At 42.5% G+C, this 19,748-nt stretch overlaps 1 protein-coding gene across 2 annotated transcripts; it reads left to right on the forward strand.

The window, feature by feature from the left end:
• The first annotated feature begins 55 nt into the window (after nucleotides 1–55).
• On the forward strand, nucleotides 56–15,846 carry LOC129838033 (uncharacterized). Of its 2 annotated transcripts, XM_055904699.1 has the most exons (6): nucleotides 56–236; nucleotides 9,871–10,048; nucleotides 12,154–12,291; nucleotides 13,204–13,540; nucleotides 13,758–13,969; nucleotides 15,163–15,846. In XM_055904699.1, exons 1-5 carry the CDS (start codon nucleotides 158–160, stop codon nucleotides 13,959–13,961), a joined length of 936 nt encoding a protein of 311 aa, XP_055760674.1. In that variant the 5' UTR covers nucleotides 56–157; the 3' UTR covers nucleotides 13,962–13,969; nucleotides 15,163–15,846. The 2 variants fall into 2 exon arrangements, with proteins under 2 accessions (XP_055760674.1, XP_055760673.1); XM_055904698.1 differs by having other exon boundaries at nucleotides 57–236; nucleotides 13,758–15,846.
• The last annotated feature ends 3,902 nt before the right edge of the window (nucleotides 15,847–19,748 follow it).

The raw sequence follows: 19,748 nt of genomic DNA on the forward strand, positions 1-19,748 counted from the left end.
CTCATCCAATGGGTTTTGAGAAAAGACAAGAGCGAGGACGCTAGGAGTATGCAATTGAGATATTCCCACAGACCAACGCAAAACCAGGAACGTGGATCGCTTTGACTGTACCAAAGAGAACAAGGAAGCAACATGTGCCGATAACTATACAAGTAATATGATCACAGCAATATACAGAGGAAATAGAGAAAATAGTAATTGTACTGGATATTTAAAATACTGCGGTTATTATACAGGTAAGTGAGAAATATTGAGAAGTGTACCATATTTCTAAATCAACCTTTTGATGTGATTGAACAATTATTTTGTAAACAAATGTTGGCTCTTTCCACATGTGATTTAAATAACTTGGTTATTGTTTGGTTATTACAAACGTTGTAAATGTATTTATTATTTAGGGAATATATTGCTTAATGACCATAAATTACAGCAATTACAACAGCCTACTCACCACGACAGTCCTTGTAGCATGTAATCATTTAATTGTAGCCTAGTTTAATTGTTGTTTAGCTTTTTTATTCCCAAATCGAAGTATTATTTAAGTTTGTATATTTTAAACAATTTAGACTTAATCTTTAGGATAAACGCGGAATCTATTCAAGGAAACATTTAGAATTTCCAATTACATGGGGGGATTTCCGCGTTGAGAACCCACTCCCCTGTTCAATGTTTTCGAACAAGGCAAAAAAAAAAGTCTGCGCCACAACGCGGAAAATTACAAAACCACGGGCTGAACGGAAAACCCAATCTGAAATCTGTTTGACGTGTAGCCTACAGGATGTGTGATCTCTAAATGATAACAATTTATTTTTCTTCACAAGTTACATTATAGCAATCACTTGAGTTCAAGTGATAAAATGTATCCAATCTCTGCAGTGTGGACTCTTTCCATAGGCTCAGGAAGCACGTGGCCGGGCTATAGGACACTCAAATTCACTCTTTTAGATCTGAAGTTTCCGCAGTTTTCTTGCAATTTACATGAACTTGCTATCAACAAGACTCACCACATGGCATGGGGCAACAATCTAATGTATTGTATATGCTGCTATAACATTACTGTGCTATAACCATAATCTTTCAAGCTGCCATATTACTCAACAACAAACATTAATTAACTAGTGTCAAAGAAATACAGACAGCATGTATAACACAGAAGCTTCTCACTGCCAGTATTCACTCATCTTAATAGGAACTAGTTATTATACAATTATTGGTTATTATATAGGTTATGGAACTGTGTTAGGCTAGGTGGACTGGTTCACATTATTGGTTATTGAACTGTGTTAGGCTAGGTGGACTGGTTCAGATTATTGGTTATTATATAGGTTATGGAACTCTGTTAGGCTAGGTGGACTGGTTCAGATTATTGGTTATTATATAGGTTATTGAACTGTGTTAGTCTAGGTGGACTGGTTCAGATTATTGGTTATTATATAGGTTATGGAACTCTGTTAGGCTAGGTGGACTGGTTCATATTATTGGTTATTATATAGGTTATTGAACTGTGTTAGTCTAGGTGGACTGGTTCAGATTATTGGTTATTATATAGGTTATTGAACTGTGTTAGTCTAGGTGGACTGGTTCAGATTATTGGTTATTATATAGGTTATTGAACTGTGTTAGTCTAGGTGGACTGGTTCAGATTATTGGTTATTATATAGGTTATGGAACTGTGTTAGGCTAGGTGGACTGGTTCAGATTATTGGTTATTATATAGGTTATTGAACTGTGTTAGTCTAGGTGGACTGGTTCAGATTATTGGTTATTATATAGGTTATGGAACTGTGTTAGGCTAGGTGGACTGGTTCAGATTATTTGTTATTATATAGGTCATGGAACTGTGTTAGGCTAGGTGGACTGGTTCAGATTATTGGGACACCATGTCAACTTTCTCACACTTGCACAACATGGACTGACATGTATGTTGTTATTGGGCTGTAGAGAGGTCATGTCTCGGTCTTTACACAAAGATCAATACAGAGGTTGCTGCAATACCAGCACCTCAGTTTTACTGCTTTGTCTGTTAGAGGCAGTGGGCCACTGTGTACTGTCACTCAAAGACTGCTTCTGGAAAGGTTGCTCTGCTTGTAAATGCAATTTGCATACAGATCTGACTTGACTTAAAGACACACCCAGGCTCCTTTTCACCTCTTTATCACCTGATTTTACTTACCGAAAGGCACATCTCAATAGGAGGTCCAGGTATGTCATGACATGTAACAAGTGAGGGGGGGGGGGGGGGGGCTTTCATCTTCAAATAAAATTATATTGGTCACATACACATATTTAGCAATGTTATTGTGGGTGTAGCGAAATGCTTGTGTTCCTAGCTCCAACAGTGCTGTAGTATCTAACAGGTCACAACAATGCACACAAATCTAAAAGTAAAACAATGGAATTAAGAAATATATAAATATTAAGATGAGCAATGTCAGTGTGGCATTGACTAGAATACAGTATATATGGTATATAGTATATACAGAATGCAGTAAATACATATGAAATTAGTAAAACAGTATGTAAACATTATTAAAGTGACTAGTGTTCCATTATTAAGGTGACCAGTGGTTCCATGTCTACGTGCATAGGGCAGCAGCCTCTAGGGTAAAGGGTTGCGTAACCGGGTGGTAGCCGCCTTGTGATGACTTTTTAACAGTCTGATGGCCTTGAGATAGAAGCTGTTTTTCAGTCTCTCGGCCCCACCTTTGATGCACCTGTACTGACCTCTCCTTCTGGATGATAGCGGGGTGAACAGGCCGTGGCTCGGGTGGTTGATGTCCTCTATTTTCCTCTCAAGCAAGAGAGGATGCCAATCACATTAGACCAACTCCTTGAAGTTTGCAGTTGTGTTTAAAAAACCAAAAAATTCTCAAAGCGTATTGTTTTAACCTTAAGTGTGTGTACCAGAGGAGGCTGGTGAAGGGAGGACAGCTCATAATAACGAATGGAGTGAATGGAATGGTATCAAACATTCCATTTATTCCGTTCCAGCAATTACTATGAGCCCGCCCTCCCCAGTTAAAGTGCCACCAGCCACCATTTGTGTGAACATTACTCTATTTATACTCGGGATATTCTTTTTTAACAGGAAAAGTTCAAAAATAGCCTGAGTGCGTCTTTAAACCTCTTGGCCCCCTAAGGAGCATAGGGCATCCACCATGACTCCACCTCACTTCTGTCTGAGGACAGGTATTCCCAAATGGGGGTACGCGCAATGCCGTCGGGGGTATGCCAAATAAAAATGTGAATCACATTAAAAAAAAAGATATATATTTTTAAAAAATGTCTTCACGTTTTCAAACAGTCCATTTATATTTTCCAGCGGGGCTATACATTTGGGCAAGTTTTTTTTCTCGCCTAGGTAGCCTCGTTTCACTGCCAAAAATGTGGTTAAACCGTCTAGTGTTCAGCGAAATAACAACACAACGTCAAATACGGGTAGCCTAGTCAAATAATTTACATCCAATCACATTACCGTTACTCTTTCGCAGGAATTCCACTAACGGTCCGTATGTAGCCAAACGTAGCTGCTGCTCGTGTTGGTAGCTGCTGCTCATGTTGGTATCTGTACTGAGAGGGAGACATAGTGGAGTGGTAATGCTCGTGCAAGCAGTTGCTACCGACGCCACTTGGGTAAACTGCAGAATCCACCGAGAGGCTCTTGCTGCCAAGGGCATGCCTGACAGTTTTGGACACTACAGTGAAAATGGTTCACTTTGTTAAAGCAAGGCCCCTGAATTCTTGTGTATTTTCTGCACTATGCAATGAATGGGCAGCGACCATGTAACACTTTTACAACATACAGCAGTGCGCTGGTTATCAAGGGGCAAAGTAATGACACGTTTTTTTGAATTGAGAGACGAGCTTAAAGTTTTCTTTGCTGACCATAATTTTATCTTGTCTGGCCGCTTGCATGATGACGAGTTTCTCACACGACTGGCCTATCTGGGTGATGTTTTTTCTCGCCTGAATGATCTGAATCTAGGATTACGGGGACTCTTCGCAATTATATTCAATGTGCGGAACAAAATTGAGGTTATGATTAAGAAGTTGGAGCTCTTCTCTGTCTGCATTAACAAGGACAACACACAGGTCTTTCCATCATTGTATGATTTTTTGTGTGCAAATGAACTCAAGCTTACGGACAATGTCAAATGTTATATAGCGAAGCACCTGAGAGTGAGTTAGGTGCGCAATTATGCAGGTACGTTCCCGAAACGGATGACACAAACAACTGGATTCAATTTCCCTTTCATGCCCAGCCTCCAGTCCATTTACCGATATCTGAACGAGAGCCTCATCGGAAATTGCAACAAGCGGTTCAGCGAAAATGTCATTTAATCAGAAGCCACTGCAGATTTCTGGATTGGGCTGCGCTCAGAGCATCTTTCCTTGGCAAATCGTGCTGTTAAGACACTGATGCCCTTTGCAACCACGTACCTATGTGAGAGTGGATTCTCGGTCCTCACTAGCATGAAAACTAAATACAGGCACAGTGTGTGTGGAAAATGATTTAAGACTGAGACGCTCCAATACAACCCAACATTGCAGTTATGTGCATCCTTTCAAGCACACCCTTCTCATTAACCTGTGGTGAGTTATTCACAATTTTTGTTGAACAAATAAGGTTTTATACATAAGATGGTTAAATAAAGAACAAAATTATTGATTATTATTATATTATTATTTGTGCCCTGGTCCTATAAGAGTTCTTTGTCAGTTCCCACAAAACCCACAAAAACTCACACTCATTCTTATGTTTCATAAATGTATCGTATAGTGTGTGTGTGGCAGGCTTACAATGATGGCTAAAAACAACATTTGAGAGTGTGCTGACCCTGGTGCTAGAAGGGGTACACAGCTGGAGGTTGAATGTTTGAAGGGGTACAGGACTATAAAAGTTTGGGAGCCACTGATCTAGGATATAGATGAGGGTCTGTTCATGGCATTACATTTTTTAACTGAAAAATGTCATTTATAGACAGGAAGATGTTTAATTCTGGTCTCAGTGGTCCTAACATATTCTAATCTAATCACGAGCAATGTCCACATCAATCCAGTCTAAATAAGGTAGTGAATGATTTAGTCATGACAGCGATAATGGCACATTAATATGCAAAGTTTATGATGACAGATGAGGCAACCAGTAAATGACTGGGCCATCATCTAACATGAGGTCAACTCTCTGAGCTGTAAGAGGTTTCACACTAGACTGTAGAGTGGAGTGGAGCATCGCACAGAATGAAACTTCTCACCACCTGTTGACTTGATAACCCTCGCCATTACATGCCCTGGCCTAGATACTGCACAAGAACCACATTGCTATGTTCAGAGATGCTCATGTCTCTCAATTTGCCTCTCAGTGTCCTCGGTGATATACAGCAGTGGCCAAAATATGTGTCTGTTAGTTACACTTCTGAGAAATGGCTCTACAGTTGTATAATCTTAATATGATCAATCTGTTGTTGCTGAAATGCACCGCAGGAAATGCAGAGGAGCACACTAACACACAGTTATATTAACAATATTGCACTTTTCATGTAGCCTACCTTTGGCGAGCTGATATCCTAACCACTGATCAAGCAACATTATGCACTAAACATTCCAATCCAGTCGCTGCAGGATTATTTTGCTGTGACAATATAGGTCAAATTAAGATCCTACATCTACAGTAGATGTTGCTGTGCAGTCTGAAAAAGAACAAACATGTGGCGATAGTTGTGGTCGATATTATTAGACTGAAAGACATTATGTGGCTGTGAAGTTAGAGAAGGGGTCAGACTGGGAACTACTCGGTCAGAACAATGTGATGAGTCAGTAGTCTGTGTCTGTAACAGTCTGTGTTACTGTATTTCTGCAAAGATGTAGGATCTTCATTTGGTCACCCTGTTGCAGGAGAATTTTCCTGCACAGCAGGACATTTTAAACGTGCAGTGTATTTGAGGTTTAAAAAGGCTTCTGAAGTTTATAATTTCCACGTTGAAATTTCAGACTTGATTTTCCCTTACAAAAAATGTAACCCTAACAGAAACATACATTAATTATAATCCACATAATAATTCTAATTTCCTGTTGCTGCAGGATTATTTTCCTGCTATAGCAAAACTCAAATTAAGATCCTACATTCTTTCTTTCCACCAACGGTGGGACGAGGCAGTTTAAAAGTGCAGACTAGAGGCACCACCCTTAAATGCTTTTCAGTTATGCCAGCTATCTGAAACAGGAAATCCTATCTGAAAATCCACCGTCAGCTGGGTTTAGAGAGTTGTCTTCAGACTGAGGGTACTGTTTGTAGTGTGTATCTGTGTCTGTCTGCGTGTGTGTTTATGTGAAAGAGAGATAGAGGGAGAGAGTTTCGACATAACATCCTGAGGCACACTGAGTTCTTCAAGGACTTGTGACCGTGTACTGGTAGAGTTCTAATGAAAAATGCATTCTGTTATTGAATAAGATACAATCACAGTACCATGTGATCATCAAAAGCATCTGAAAGCAATATTGTGAAGTAATAATGTATTGAATAGGACTTTGTTACCTCACCACCTGGTATTTCTCTACAACTGAGTTACAACGTGGTTACTAACTGTATAAGCTCACTGAACCTACCCCACTGGGACAAAACTGGTTGAATCAACATTGTTTCCTCGTCATTTCAACCACCAAAATCAATGTGATGACGTTGAATCAACGTGGGAAACTAATTGGATTTGCCAAATTTTTTGAGTTTTTTCTTTCCTCTTCAGATTTCACATTGAATTCAGGTTAGTTGACATTCAATCAAATGTAAATCAAAACTAGACGTTGAACTGACATCTGTTGTCACGCGGGACTAGGTGGGTGAAGGAATCAGACGCAGAAAGTTCCACTGTGCAAAAGTGCCCTTTACTTCGGCACACAAAATGATAAGTCCAAGAATACAGGGCGCGGTCAACAACGTGACAACCCAAAAAACACAGGGTGCCAAGTTTAAGAAAATAAATCCACCTCTACCTAAAACGCACACACGTAACATAAAGACAAAAAACAATAAACTGACAAAATAAACGAAGACGAAACAGTCCCGTATGGTGACAACACAGGAACACACGAACAGGAACAATCACCCACACCCCACAATACAAAACAGGCTACCTAAATATGGTTCCCAATCAGAGACAACAACTAACACCTGCCTCTGATTGAGAACCATATTAGGCCAACACATAGAAATAGACAAACTAGACATACAACATAGAATACCCACTCAGATCACACCCGTGACAGTAGCCCCCACCCGAGGTGGGGACTCCGGCCGCAAAACCTAAACCTATGGGGGAGGGTCTGGGTGGGCATCTGTCCGTGGTGGCGGCTCTGGCGCGGGACGTGGACCCCACTCCACCATAGTCATTACCCGCTTCATTAACCTCTTTGGAGCGGCGACCCTCGCCGCCGACCTTTAACTGGGAACCCTAATAAAGGGCCCCACTGCACTGAGGAGCGCCTCTGGACTGAAGGGCAGCTCCGGACTGGCTCCGGACTGAAGGGCGGCTCTGGCGGCTCCTGACTGGCGGGCGGCTCCTGACTGGCGGGCGGCTCTGGCGGCTCCTGACTGACGGGCGGCTCCTGACTGACGGGTGGCTCTGGTGGCTCCTGACTGACGTGCGGCTCTGGCGGCTCCTGATTGACGGGCGGCTCCTGACTGACGGGCGGTTCTGGCGGCTCCTGACTGACGGGCGGCTCAAGCGACGCTGGACAGACGGATGGCTCAGGCGGCGCTGGACAGACGGACGGCTCAGGACAGGAGGGCGGCTCAGGCCTGCGGAGGCGCACTGTAGGCCTGGTGCGTGGTGCCGGAACTGGTGGTACCGGGCTGGGAACCCCCCCGGTGCGAGTGCGGGTTGCTGGAACTGGAGGCCTGGTACGTGGGGCCGGCACCGGAGGGCTGGTGCGTGGAGAAGGCACCGGATAGACCGGACCGTGGAGGCGCACTACGGGTCTCGAGCACCGAGCCTGCCCAACCCTACCTGGCTGAATGCTCCCCGTAGCCATGCCAGTGCGGCGAGGTGGAATAGGCCGCGCTGTGCTGGCGAACCGGGGACACTATGCGTAGGGCTGGTGCCATGTACCCCGGCCCGAGGAGACGCACTGGAGACCAGATGCATAGAGCCGGCTTCATGGCACCTGGCTCGATGCCCACTCTAACCCGGCCGATATGAGGCGCTGCTATGTACCGCACCGGTCTATGCACACGTACTGGAGACACCGTGCGTATCCCCGCATAACACGGTGCCTGCCCGGACCATCTCTCTCCACGGTAAGCGCGGGAAGGTGGCTCAGGTGTCCTACCTGACTTAGCCACATATAACCACGTATAACATCCCTTGCCGTCTAGAATGTCCTCCCATGTCCATTCCTCTCGAGCTTTCGGTCGCTGCTGCTGCCCGTTACCACGCTGCTTGGTCCTTTGGTGGTGGGTGATTCTGTAACGTCCATCGTTAGGAGAAAGAGAGGAGGACCAAGGTGCAGCGTGGTAAGTATCCATTTTAATAAGGATACTTGAACATAAAGAACAAAAAACAATAAACTGACAAAATAAACGAAGACGAAACAGTCCCGTATGGTGACAACACAGGAACACACGAACAGGGACAATCACCCACACCCCACAATACAAAACAGGCTACCTAAATATGGTTCCCAATCAGAGACAACAACTAACACCTGCCTCTGATTGAGAACCATATCAGGCCAACACATAGAAATAGACAAACTAGACATACAACATAGAATGCCCACTCAGATCACACCCTGACCAAACAAAACATAGAAACATACAAAGCAAACTATGGTCAGGGCGTGACATCTGTGCCCAGTGGGACTGTACGGTAAAGCTATTTGTTATGTTGGTCTTAAGGGAAATTAACTTCTTCACTTGTGAACTGTAGAAACAAATTGTTTTTGTATAATTGCTTAACAGTTTACATAATGCCATTAGTACATAGTTGTGTCACCAGAAAAAGTCTGTCACCTCCGGGAAGATGCTTAAGGTGGAATATAATTGTCACGCCTTCCTCAAGCTGATGCAACTAATGTTTTTTTTTTTATTCTCCCTGACTCTCTCTGTATGTCAGGTCTACACTAACAACAACAATTAACCCTCGCACCTCGACTAAACCAGAGCAGGAAGTTAACACACTTGCACTCCTCACATACGTAGTTTCATGATGGTTAATCAGCCACACTGGCTCAGCGTTTCTGCTAAGCTGGCAAACATTCCACTTCTTTGACCGGTACTGTAGGCAGGGGTTGTACTGTACTTTCTCCCCTGTGTCAATCTGACACTGTCTGGCACTATTGAGAAGAAACAAACTCTGTATCTATCAGAAGGCACATACTGTACCTTTGGTCTGTAACTGAATCTGACACGTTTTGCGTATGTAACATATTGATATGCCAACATGGCCTATGAGTCTATTTGCATCTTGTTTGCCTGTATACAAACTACGACCTTTGGCTCCCAGTTTGTTTAAACAACAGAAGGCCAGTCTGACTTGCGTACATTGAACATATATATACATCTAGTGTGGTCTGAAGGTAATGATAATAGAAAACACACAGTGGCTAAATACTCTAGGAAGTGGTATTATCCGAGAAGCTGACTTCCTCCTGCCCAACATTAGACTGAAAGGCAGACCGTGAAATAGGGCTATTCTGGGGTTTGAGGAACTGTGAAAATAATTTTGTTGACAGTGGTGGTGGCTTGTGAATTGTACACACACGCTGTAGTTTCGGGAATATGTTTTTCACGCTGTACAGTTGGTTAAAATATTCTAAATTAGTTGAGTAGCTTTACAGGATAGACTAATGCTTTCTGCACCTATTTCCTCACAGAAACTATGAAGAGAGAGGTAAACGCCGGGGTAAATTTCCTGAGAAGCCTAGCCGTGGAGCGGGGTGGCTTGGATAGAACCAAAGCTGACGCTTTTGCTGGAAAGCTGCGGCTACTTCTGTGCGACAAATTCAAAGACCACTGGTACCCCGACAACCCCAACAAAGGACAGGCATTCAGGTAGACAACAAGGGAAGTGAAATATTAAAGAATTTAAGTAACTGGGTTGTTATTTCGTGTGGATGTCTATGAGAAGATACACATACAGTGCTGTGGAAAAGTATTTGCCCCCTTACGGATTTCAGAAATTTTTGCACATTTGTCTCACTTAAATGTTTCAGATCATCAAACAAATTTAAATATTACACAAAGATAACCCAAGCAAACACAAAATGCAGTTTTTAAGTGATGATTTTATTTATTAAGGGAAAAAAGCTATCCGAACCTTCAAAAGGTAAAAGCCCCCTAAACCTAATAACTGGGTGTGCCACCCTCAGCAGCAACAACTGCAATCAAGCATTTGCGATAACTGGCAATGAGTCTTTCACATCGCTGTGGAGGAATTTTGGCCCACTCTTCTTTGCAGAATTGTTTTAATTCGGCCACATTGGAGGGTTTTCGAGCATGAACCGCCTTTTTAAGGTCACGCCACAGCATCTCAATCGGATTCAAGTCCGGACGTTGGCTAGGCCACTCCAAAACCTTAATTTAGTTTTTTTTAAGCCATTCAGAGGTGGACTTGCTGGTGTGTTTTGGATCATTGTCCTGCTGCAGAAACCAAGTGCACTTCAGCTTGAGGTCACGAACTGATGGCCGGACATTCTGCTTCGGGATTTTTTGGTAGAGAGCAGAATTCATGGTTCCATCAAATCACAGCAAGTCGTCCAGGTCCTGAAGCAGCAAAGCAGCCCCAGACCATCATACTACCACTACCATATTTTACTGTTGGTATGATGTTCTTTTTCTGAAATGCTGTGTTACTTTTACGCCAGATGTAGCGGTACGCACACCTTCCAAAAATTTCAACTTTTGTCTCGTCAGTCCACATAATATTTTCCCAAAAGTCTTGGGGATCATCAAGATGTTTTTTGCCAAAAGTGAGACGAGTCTTTATGTTCCTTTTGGTCAGCAGTGGTTTTCGCCTTGGAACTCTGCCATGGATGCCATTTTTCCCCAGTCTCTTTCTTATGGTTGAGTCATGAACACTGATCTTAACTGAGGCAAGTGAGGCCTGCAGTTCTTTAGATGTTGTTGTGGGTTCTTTTGTGACCTCTTGGATGAGTCGTCGTTGCGCTCTTGGGGTAATTTTGGTAGTTCGGCCACTCCTGGGAAGGTTCACCAGTGTTCCAAATTTTCTCCATTTGTGGATAATGGCTCTCACAGTGGTTCGCTGGAGTCCCAAAGCTTTAGAAATGACGTTGTAACCCTTTCCAGACTGATAGATGTCAATTACTTTTTTTCTCATCTGTTCCTGAATTTCTTTGGACTACTTCACTTTGTCAGACAGGTTCTATTTAAGTAATTTCTTGATTCATCAGGTCTGGCAGTAATCAGGCCTGGGTGTGGCTAGTGAAATTGAACTCAGCTTTCCAAAAATGGTGATTAACCACAGTAAATTCATGATTTAACAAGGAGGGGCAATTACTTTGTCACATAGGGCCATGAAGGTTCTGTAACGGGCGTCATAATCCTCGGACGAGGAGGAGAGGCGAGAAGGATCAGACCAATATGCAGAGTGGAAAGTGGTCATCTTTTAATTCACGTAGACTGAACACTTAATATACAAAATAACAAACGTGACAAAACCGCAAACAGTCCCGTGTGGTACTAACACTGACACGAGATACAAACACCCACAAAACACACGTGAATCCCAGGCTGCCTAAGTATGATTCTCAATCAGGGACAACGATTGACAGCTGTCTCTGATTGAGAATCATACCCGGCCGAACACAGAAAATAACACATCGACAACCCACCCCAACTCACGCCCTGACCAACTAAATAAATACAAGAAAAAAGGAAAAACAGGTCAGGAACGTGACAGGTTCGGATAGCTTTTTTCCCTTAATAAATAAAATGAACGCTTAAAACGGCATTTTGTGTTTACTTGGGTTATCTTTGTGTAATATTTAAATTTGCTTGATGATCTGAAACATTTAAGTGTGACAAATGTACAAAAAAATAAGAAATCAGGAAGGGGGAAAATACTTTTTCACATCACTGTACATGATAAGTTGACTGTGGTCCAGGTGAACAGCTCTCTGCCCTTTGACCTCTCTTAGGTGCATCAGGGTAAGCGAGGGGGTGGTGTGTGATGAAGAGGTGCTGAGAGCGTGTGAGGAGAGCAAGCTCAAACCCAGCGAGCTGGGCCTCCCATGCGAGATTGCGCTGTGGATCGACCCACTGGAGGTGTGCGCACGGTGAGTCACACTATGTTACTCACACGTGCACAGACGTACACACACAGTGAGACAGTGACATACTCAGTCTCAGAGACAGAAGGCAGAGGAAGAAAGTTTTCATTCATTGTACAGTCATACAGTCAGCTCTCTGGAGGTACCATATTTATCATCATGATGCATGTGTTGTACGAACCTGCCCATTATGTGATGACTCATCAAGTTACGGTAGGAGGAGGGTGAGAAAATACAACAACTACAATGAGGGAATGATCCTGAGGGAGATGGGTTGATAGAAGTGAAACTGTTAGACCAGGGGTGTCAAACTCATTCCACGGAGGGCCTAGTGTCTGCAGGTTTTTGGTTTTTCCTTTCAATAAAGCCCTAGACAACCAGGTGTGGGGAGTTCCTAACTAATTAGTGATGTTAATTCATCAATCAAGTACAAGGGAGGAGCGAAAACCCGCAGACACTCGGCCCCCCGTTGAATGAGTTTGACACCTGTGTGTTAGACCCTTCAAACTTTTACTGCAGTGGGCTAAATCACGGTCACACAGAGTGATTATTGGTAGTCTTAAACAAATCTATTGTGAAACAAAAGCATACACCTCACACACATGGTTATGGGCTTAAAAAAAAAGACACCTGTTCCATGTCAGATATACAGTTGAAATGTATTCAATTTAGAGTTTGCATCCTAATATTACACTTTCTATACATCACAGAAGACTGAAATGTTTAAATAACGTTTGACATAGAAACACCAGATTTCCGGTGGCTTTTTTGATTATGAAATTATGAAAAATATGAATAACATTCCACTCATGAGGCCACTAGGTCATTTGACTGCAGGAAAGGGCTACAAGGTGGTTTATAGGTCATTCCAATGTGTTTTGTTACAGAAACTAATGTATTCTCTTTCCTCTCTCACAGGTCAGGGGAGAACTGCAGATACTTCACAGTAGCTCGTTTCAAAGAAGGAGAGGAGGAGGATGAGGAAGATGTGAAAGGAGCCAAAGATGTTGAACTGGATACGTCCGACTACCACTCTGCCAGCTCGTCTGACTGTGGCTCTGCTGTCTCCAGCGATACAGAGGAGGAGGGGAAGGATGGAGAGACGGACGGAAGAAAAGATGAGAAGACGAAAGAGAAAGAGGGAAAGAAAGAGAAGGAGAAGGTGGGGGGCGAACCTTGTGTGATTGCCATGATGCCCAGGGTTCGGAACAGGTTCAGGGTGGAGCATGCTCAACAGAAGGTCACCAAAACACTGGTAAGAACTTTTCTGTTAATCTACATTACCTTAATGTGGTACCAAATCTCCCTCTCTGACATCCACAATGTAGCACTATGGACACGTGGATTCACGTAGCACCAGATCCTACACATCCAGAAGAAGTGATCTCTAAGTACTATCTGATTGAATTGAAGATGAATTATAATCGAAATCCTATCTAAGTTCTCTCTCCCTCTGTTCTCTCTCTCTCCAGCTCCAGCCCACCTCTCAGCAGTACTTCTACCACCCTGCCCCTGTGTGGCCCACAACGTACAAGAAGAAGGGTCCTGTGTTCCTCACCACAATATACGCGCCTCCGCCTCCCCCAGCGTTCGGCTACTACGTCCTGCCCCAGCCACCCCCGCAGTTCATCATGCCTTATGCCACTCTGCAGCCATGGGGGGCTGTGAAGAGCTAAAACAACTGGTTAGAAAGTTAAACTGCTATTTTACATATGAGCCGATCACAATGGGCCTATGCAGGTTTTTGAAGGTGTGGGTGAGGCGCAATTAAGATAGTTTGACAAAATATTTGAAGGGTTAGCGAGGAGCAGAACTTGATTCATTATATCATTTTTTGATTGCTGTACACTTCTTTTTCTTCTTTTTGGTGACAATCAGTTTTGGGGATTTCCTCTATGTAACTTTCTTAGGTAGAATTGCCACTGAAGTAAACAGGGAATATACTAAAACAGGCATTTAGCAAATATTGCTACAGGCACTTCCCTAAGGGCTGCCAGTGTGTTTTGGTTTAGGGTAATCCACTGATTAAAAGTAGTCTATTCATATTGAAAAAAAGCAGTGGAACTGGCTTTGAGGTCCAGAGTGTAGTTTGAGGGCTGTATTCCTTCATTGGGTGCTCATAACATCTCAGGAATCCTCAGCAATAAGCTGAAAAACAAAGCTTTGATGATTTTAGATATTTTTGTAAATATTATAGACTACCTTTCATCTGTCACCTCTATGAAGCATCAAAATGGTAAATGTGCACTGTAAGATATAGACCATGTCATGGTCCTGGTGGGCCTAAAATACTTCAGTTTTTTGTTTCTACCTGGTAGTTAATTGGACTCACCTGGTGTCACAGGTCTGAATTAGTCCCTGATTAGGAGAGGATGAAAACCAGTAGTGTTTCGGCCCTTCAGGACCAGGATTGGGCAGCCCGGCTATAGACTGTAACGATATGCAGCTACATGTGGTAACATATGTACCGTGTCTCTTGAATTCTCAGAAGCTGCATCTAACTGCACATCATTACAATATAATGTATCAATACGAGACAATAGTCTTATTATTTTTGACAATTCACTGTGATTGTAACCTGTATATTTTACCTGTTAAGTACAAACCTCTCTCTATTTTATAATGATTAACAGACCAACCAGAAGCTTTTTGTACATACTGTTAACTTATTAAGAAAATGTAATTATCAACCACATTTGTTTTTTTAAATTTGTTGTAATTTATTTTTCCAACTGTGGGTGGTACCAAATTCACTGTTGTAAAGTCAAATTCCATGCATATTTATGGAGATTCTTTGTTTTACATATCTTGATAAAGTTTGTAGTGTTGGTGCATGTATAATTTTAATAATTATTTGTTTATCATTTCCTTTTTTAGAAATCTTTAGTCTGATAAAGGCCAGATTGAAGAACATCACAATTGTGATGTACTCTTATAATCTCCACCCGGCACAGCCAGAAGAGGTCTGGCCACCCCTCAGAGCCTGGTTCCTCTCTAGGTTTCTTCCTAGGTTCCTGCCGTTCTAGGGAGTTTTTCCTAAGCACCGTGCTGCATTGATTGCTGTTAGAGGTTTTAGGTTGTGTTTCTGTATAGCACTTTGTGACATCTGCTGATGTAAAAAGGGCTTTATAAATAAATGTGATTGAGTGATTGCTGGGATAAAATGGGTCTGAACTTAACTGTATTCACTCCTGTATAATCAGTCTTCCATGGATTTACTGTAAATTGTTTTCTATACTGGAAATAAAAAATGCTTGGGTGATCCAAATGTTTAGCTTTAATATGAATAGATGTTTTCATAACTTAATACTTATATTCTATATTTTTATACTGGCTTTTATTGGCCCATTGATCTGCTCTGGATGCATATTTATTAAATTTTATTAATTGCCTTTTCACTTGTTCTGAGTACAGAGCAGTACTCTGTTCACACAATTCTTACTGTATCTGATAGACAATTGTCCATGCTAATGTCTATGTTAAGCTGTGTCCGTTTTTATACTAATCATCTCTCTGTCTTGTCAGCACATAACATTAAATCAACCGATTTATAAAATCAAATTGTGTTTTTGCAATCTGTTACCTTGTGTATACTGTACTGTTTCACACAGACAAGTACTGTATTGAGAGAATATGTATATATTTACATGCGCAAGAGCTGTCTGTACGCTACCTCAGGCCAGAATCACTTGTAACTAAACTTTATAGCAACATACACTACATGGCCAAAAGTATGTGGACACCTGCTCGTCGAACATCTAATTTCAAAATCATGGGCATTAATATGGATTTGGTCCCCCCTTTGCAGGCCGTCATTGTAAATAAGAATTTGTTCTTAACTGACTTGCCTAGTTAAATAAAAGGCTGTTATAACAGCCTCCACTCTTCTGGGAAGGCTTTCCAGTAGATGTTGGAACATTGCTGCGGGGACTTGCTTCCATTCAGCCACAACAGCATTAGTGAGTTCGGCACTGATGTTGGGTGATTAGGCCTGGTTCGCAGTCGGCGTTCCAATTCCTCCCAAAGGTGTTCAATAGGGTTGAGGTCAGGGCTCTGTGCAGGCCAGTGAAGTTCTTCCACACCGGCATTGTCATGCTGAAACAGGAAAAGGCCTTCCCCAATCTGTTGCCACAAAGTTGGCAGCACAAAATTGTCTAGAATTTCATTGTACACTATAGCATTAAGATTTCCCTTCACTGCAACTTAGGGACCTAGCCCGAACAATGAAAAACAGTCCCAGTGTCACGCCCTGATCTTGGAGATCCTTATTATTCTCTATGTTTGGTTAGGTCAGGGTGTGACTCGGGTGGGAAAGTCCATGTTTTCTATTTCTTTGTTTTTGGCCAAGGGTAGTTCCCAATCAGAGGCAGCTGTCTATCGTTGTCTCTGATTGGGGATCATATATAAGTTGTCATTTTCCTTTTGGGTTTTGTGGGATCTTGTTTTCTGTTTAGTGTCTGTGCCTGACAGAACTGTTCGCTTTCGTTTTTTTCTTTGTTATTTTGTTTTGGTGTCATCAATAAAAAGACGATGTACGTCTACCACGCTGCGCCTTGGTCCACTCTTCATTCTACAAACGAGAGCCGCTACACCCAGACCATTATTCCTCCTCCACAAAACTGTATAGTTAGCACTAGCATTGGGGCAGGTAGCATTCTCCTGGCATCCGCCAAACCCAGATTTGTCCGTCGGACTGCCAGATGGTGAAGCATGATTCATTCATCACTCCCGAGAATGCGTTTCCTTTGCTCCAGAGTCCAATGGCGGCAAGCTTTACACCACACCAGCCGATGCTTGGCATTACGTATGGTGATCCTAGGCTTGTGTGCGGCTGCTCAGCCATCAAAACCAATTTCATGACGCTCCCGACAAACAGTTATTGTGCTGACGTTGCTTCCAGAGGCAGTTTGGAACTCGGTAGTGAGTGTTGCAACTGGGGACATGACTTTTACACGCTACGCGCTTCAGCACTCGGCGGTCCCATTCTGTGAGCTTGTGTGGCCTACCACTTCGCGGCTGAGTCGTTGTTGCTCCTAGATGTTTCCACTTCACAAATAACAGCACTAACAGTTGACCGGGGCAGCTCTAGCGAGGCAGAAATTTGATGAACTGACTTGTTGGAAAGATGGCATCTTATGACGGTGCCACGTTGAAAGTCACTGAGCTCTTCAGTAAGGCCATTCTACTGCCAATGTTTGTCTATGGAGATTGCATCGCTGTGTACTCGATTTTATACACCTGTCAGAAATGGGTGTGGGTGAAATAGCCCAATCCACTAATTTGAAGGGGTGTCCACATACAGTACCAGTCAACATTTTGGACACACCTACTAATTTCAGGGTTTTTCCTTTAGTTTTACTATTTTCTGCATTGAAAAATAATGGTGAATAACACACATATTGAATCATGTAGTAACCAAAAAAGTGTTAAACAAATCAAAATATATTTATATTTGAGATTCTTCAAAGTAGCCACCCTTTGCCTTGATGACAGCTTTGCACACCTTTGCACACCCTTGGCATTCTCTCAACCAGCTTCACCTGGAATGTTTTTCCATTGTCCTGTTGAAAAACGAATGATAGTCCCACTAAGCGCAAACCAGATGGGATGGCATATTGCTGAAAAATGCTGTGGTAGCCATGCTGGTTAAGTGTGCCTTGAATTTGAAATAAATCACTGACAGTGTCTCCAGTAAAGCACCCCCATACCATCACATCTCCTCCTCCATGCTTCAAGATGGGAACTACACATGCAGAGATCATCCGTTCACCTACTCTGCGTCTCACAAAGACACGGCCAGTTGGAACCCAAATCTCAAATTTGGACTCATCAGACCAAAGGACAGATTTCCACCAGTCTAATGTCAATTGCTTGTGTTTCTTGGCCCAAACAAGTATCTTCTTCTTACTGGTGTCCTTTAGTAGTGGTTTCTTTGCAGAAATTCGATCATGAAGGCCTGATTCACACAGTTTCCTCTGAACAGTTGATGTTGAGATGTGTCTGTTACTTGAACTCTGTGAAGCATTTATTTGGGCTGCAATTTCTGAGGTTGGTAACTCGAATGAACTTATCGTCTGCAGCAGAGCTAACTCTGGGTCTTCCTTTCCTGTGGCGAGCCTCATGAGAGCCAGTTTCATCAAGTGCTTGATGGTTTTTGCGACTGCACTTGAAGAAACTTTCAAAGTTCTTGACATGTTCTGTATTGACTGACCTTCATGTCTTAAAGTAAAATGGACTGTTGTTTCTCTTTGCTTATTTGAGCTGTTCTTGCCATAATATGGACTTGGTCTTTTACCAAATAGGGCTATCTTCTGTATACCACCCCACCCTTGTCACAATACAACTGATAGGCTCAAACGTGTTAAGGAAAGAAATTCCAAGAAAAGCTGTCATCAAGGCAAAGCGTGGCTACTTTGAAGAATCTGAAATATAAAATATATTTAGATTTTTTAAACACTTTTTTGTTTACTACATGCTTCCATATGTGTTATTTTATAGTTTGATGTCTTCACTATTATTCTACAATGTCGAAAATAGTAAAAATACCTGAAATGAGTAGGTGTGTCCAAACTTTTGACTGGTACTGTACTTTTGTATATATAGTGTACTCCGGACTCTGACATTGCTCGTCTTAATATTTCTATATTTCTTAATTCCATTCTTTTAGTTTTTAGAATTGTGTGTATTGTTGTGTATTGTTAGATATTACTGCACTGTTGGAGCTAGGAACACAAGCATTTTGCTACATCTGCAATAATGTTTGTGTATGGAGATTGCATGGTTGTGTGCTGAATTTTATACACCGGTCAGCAATGGGTGTTGCTTAAATAGCAGGATCCACTAATTTGAAGGGGTGTCCACATACTTTTGTATATATATAGTGTACTATGTTGGCCTTGGGCCCAGTATTTATCAAATCAGTCTCCACCAATTAATCATAACCCTGTTTTCACAACCTCTCCCGGACATTGATACAGAGACCAGGTCAGGTCAGGTCGTGATACAGAAACCAGGTCAGGTCCAGTAGAAAGCAACTCTGAGGCGGTCATCCAGTCACTTAGAGCCGTGAGAGTAGTGACACTGTCGTCAGCAGCAGCCCAGCACAGGATACCTTGTCGGAAGGATCCGTGTGAGGTGAGTGCGTCACATGGCCCAAGGTCATGACGCTGTTCCTCCCAGGCATAGAACCTAGGAAATGGGGTGAGAGGTTGTGTACACTACACTATAGCTCAAGGATTTTTGAGGAATGTTACTTAGGTGTCTGGGGGGGGGGGGGGGGTAGTTATCTAAATGTCACTTATTGCATAAATTTCTTGTGGAGAGATAAAGATCTCTAGAGTTTAGTGGTTGAGACATCTGAGAACAGTACAAAACAAAATACAACAATTACGAGGTGATGTCTACATTCCATGGGACGTTTATTAACAGTAAAATAATAACAATGCAGTTTTATTCAAGAGAGC

The sequence above is a fragment of the Salvelinus fontinalis genome, chromosome 38, assembly GCF_029448725.1.
Source record: "Salvelinus fontinalis isolate EN_2023a chromosome 38, ASM2944872v1, whole genome shotgun sequence".
In the NCBI taxonomy this organism is placed as follows: domain Eukaryota; kingdom Metazoa; phylum Chordata; class Actinopteri; order Salmoniformes; family Salmonidae; genus Salvelinus; species Salvelinus fontinalis.

What these genes read in the sequence shown, in the direction of transcription:
- LOC129838033 (XM_055904699.1), top strand. Translation starts at nt 158, where the DNA reads ATGATCACAGCAATATACAGAGGAAATAGAGAAAATAGTAATTGTACT. An exon ending in ATACTGCGGTTATTATACAG is followed by an intron (nt 237 to 9,870) that starts GTAAGTGAGAAA and finishes ATTTCCTCACAG; the next exon opens with AAACTATGAAGAGAGAGGTA. An exon ending in CCACTGGAGGTGTGCGCACG is followed by an intron (nt 12,292 to 13,203) that starts GTGAGTCACACT and finishes CCTCTCTCACAG; the next exon opens with GTCAGGGGAGAACTGCAGAT.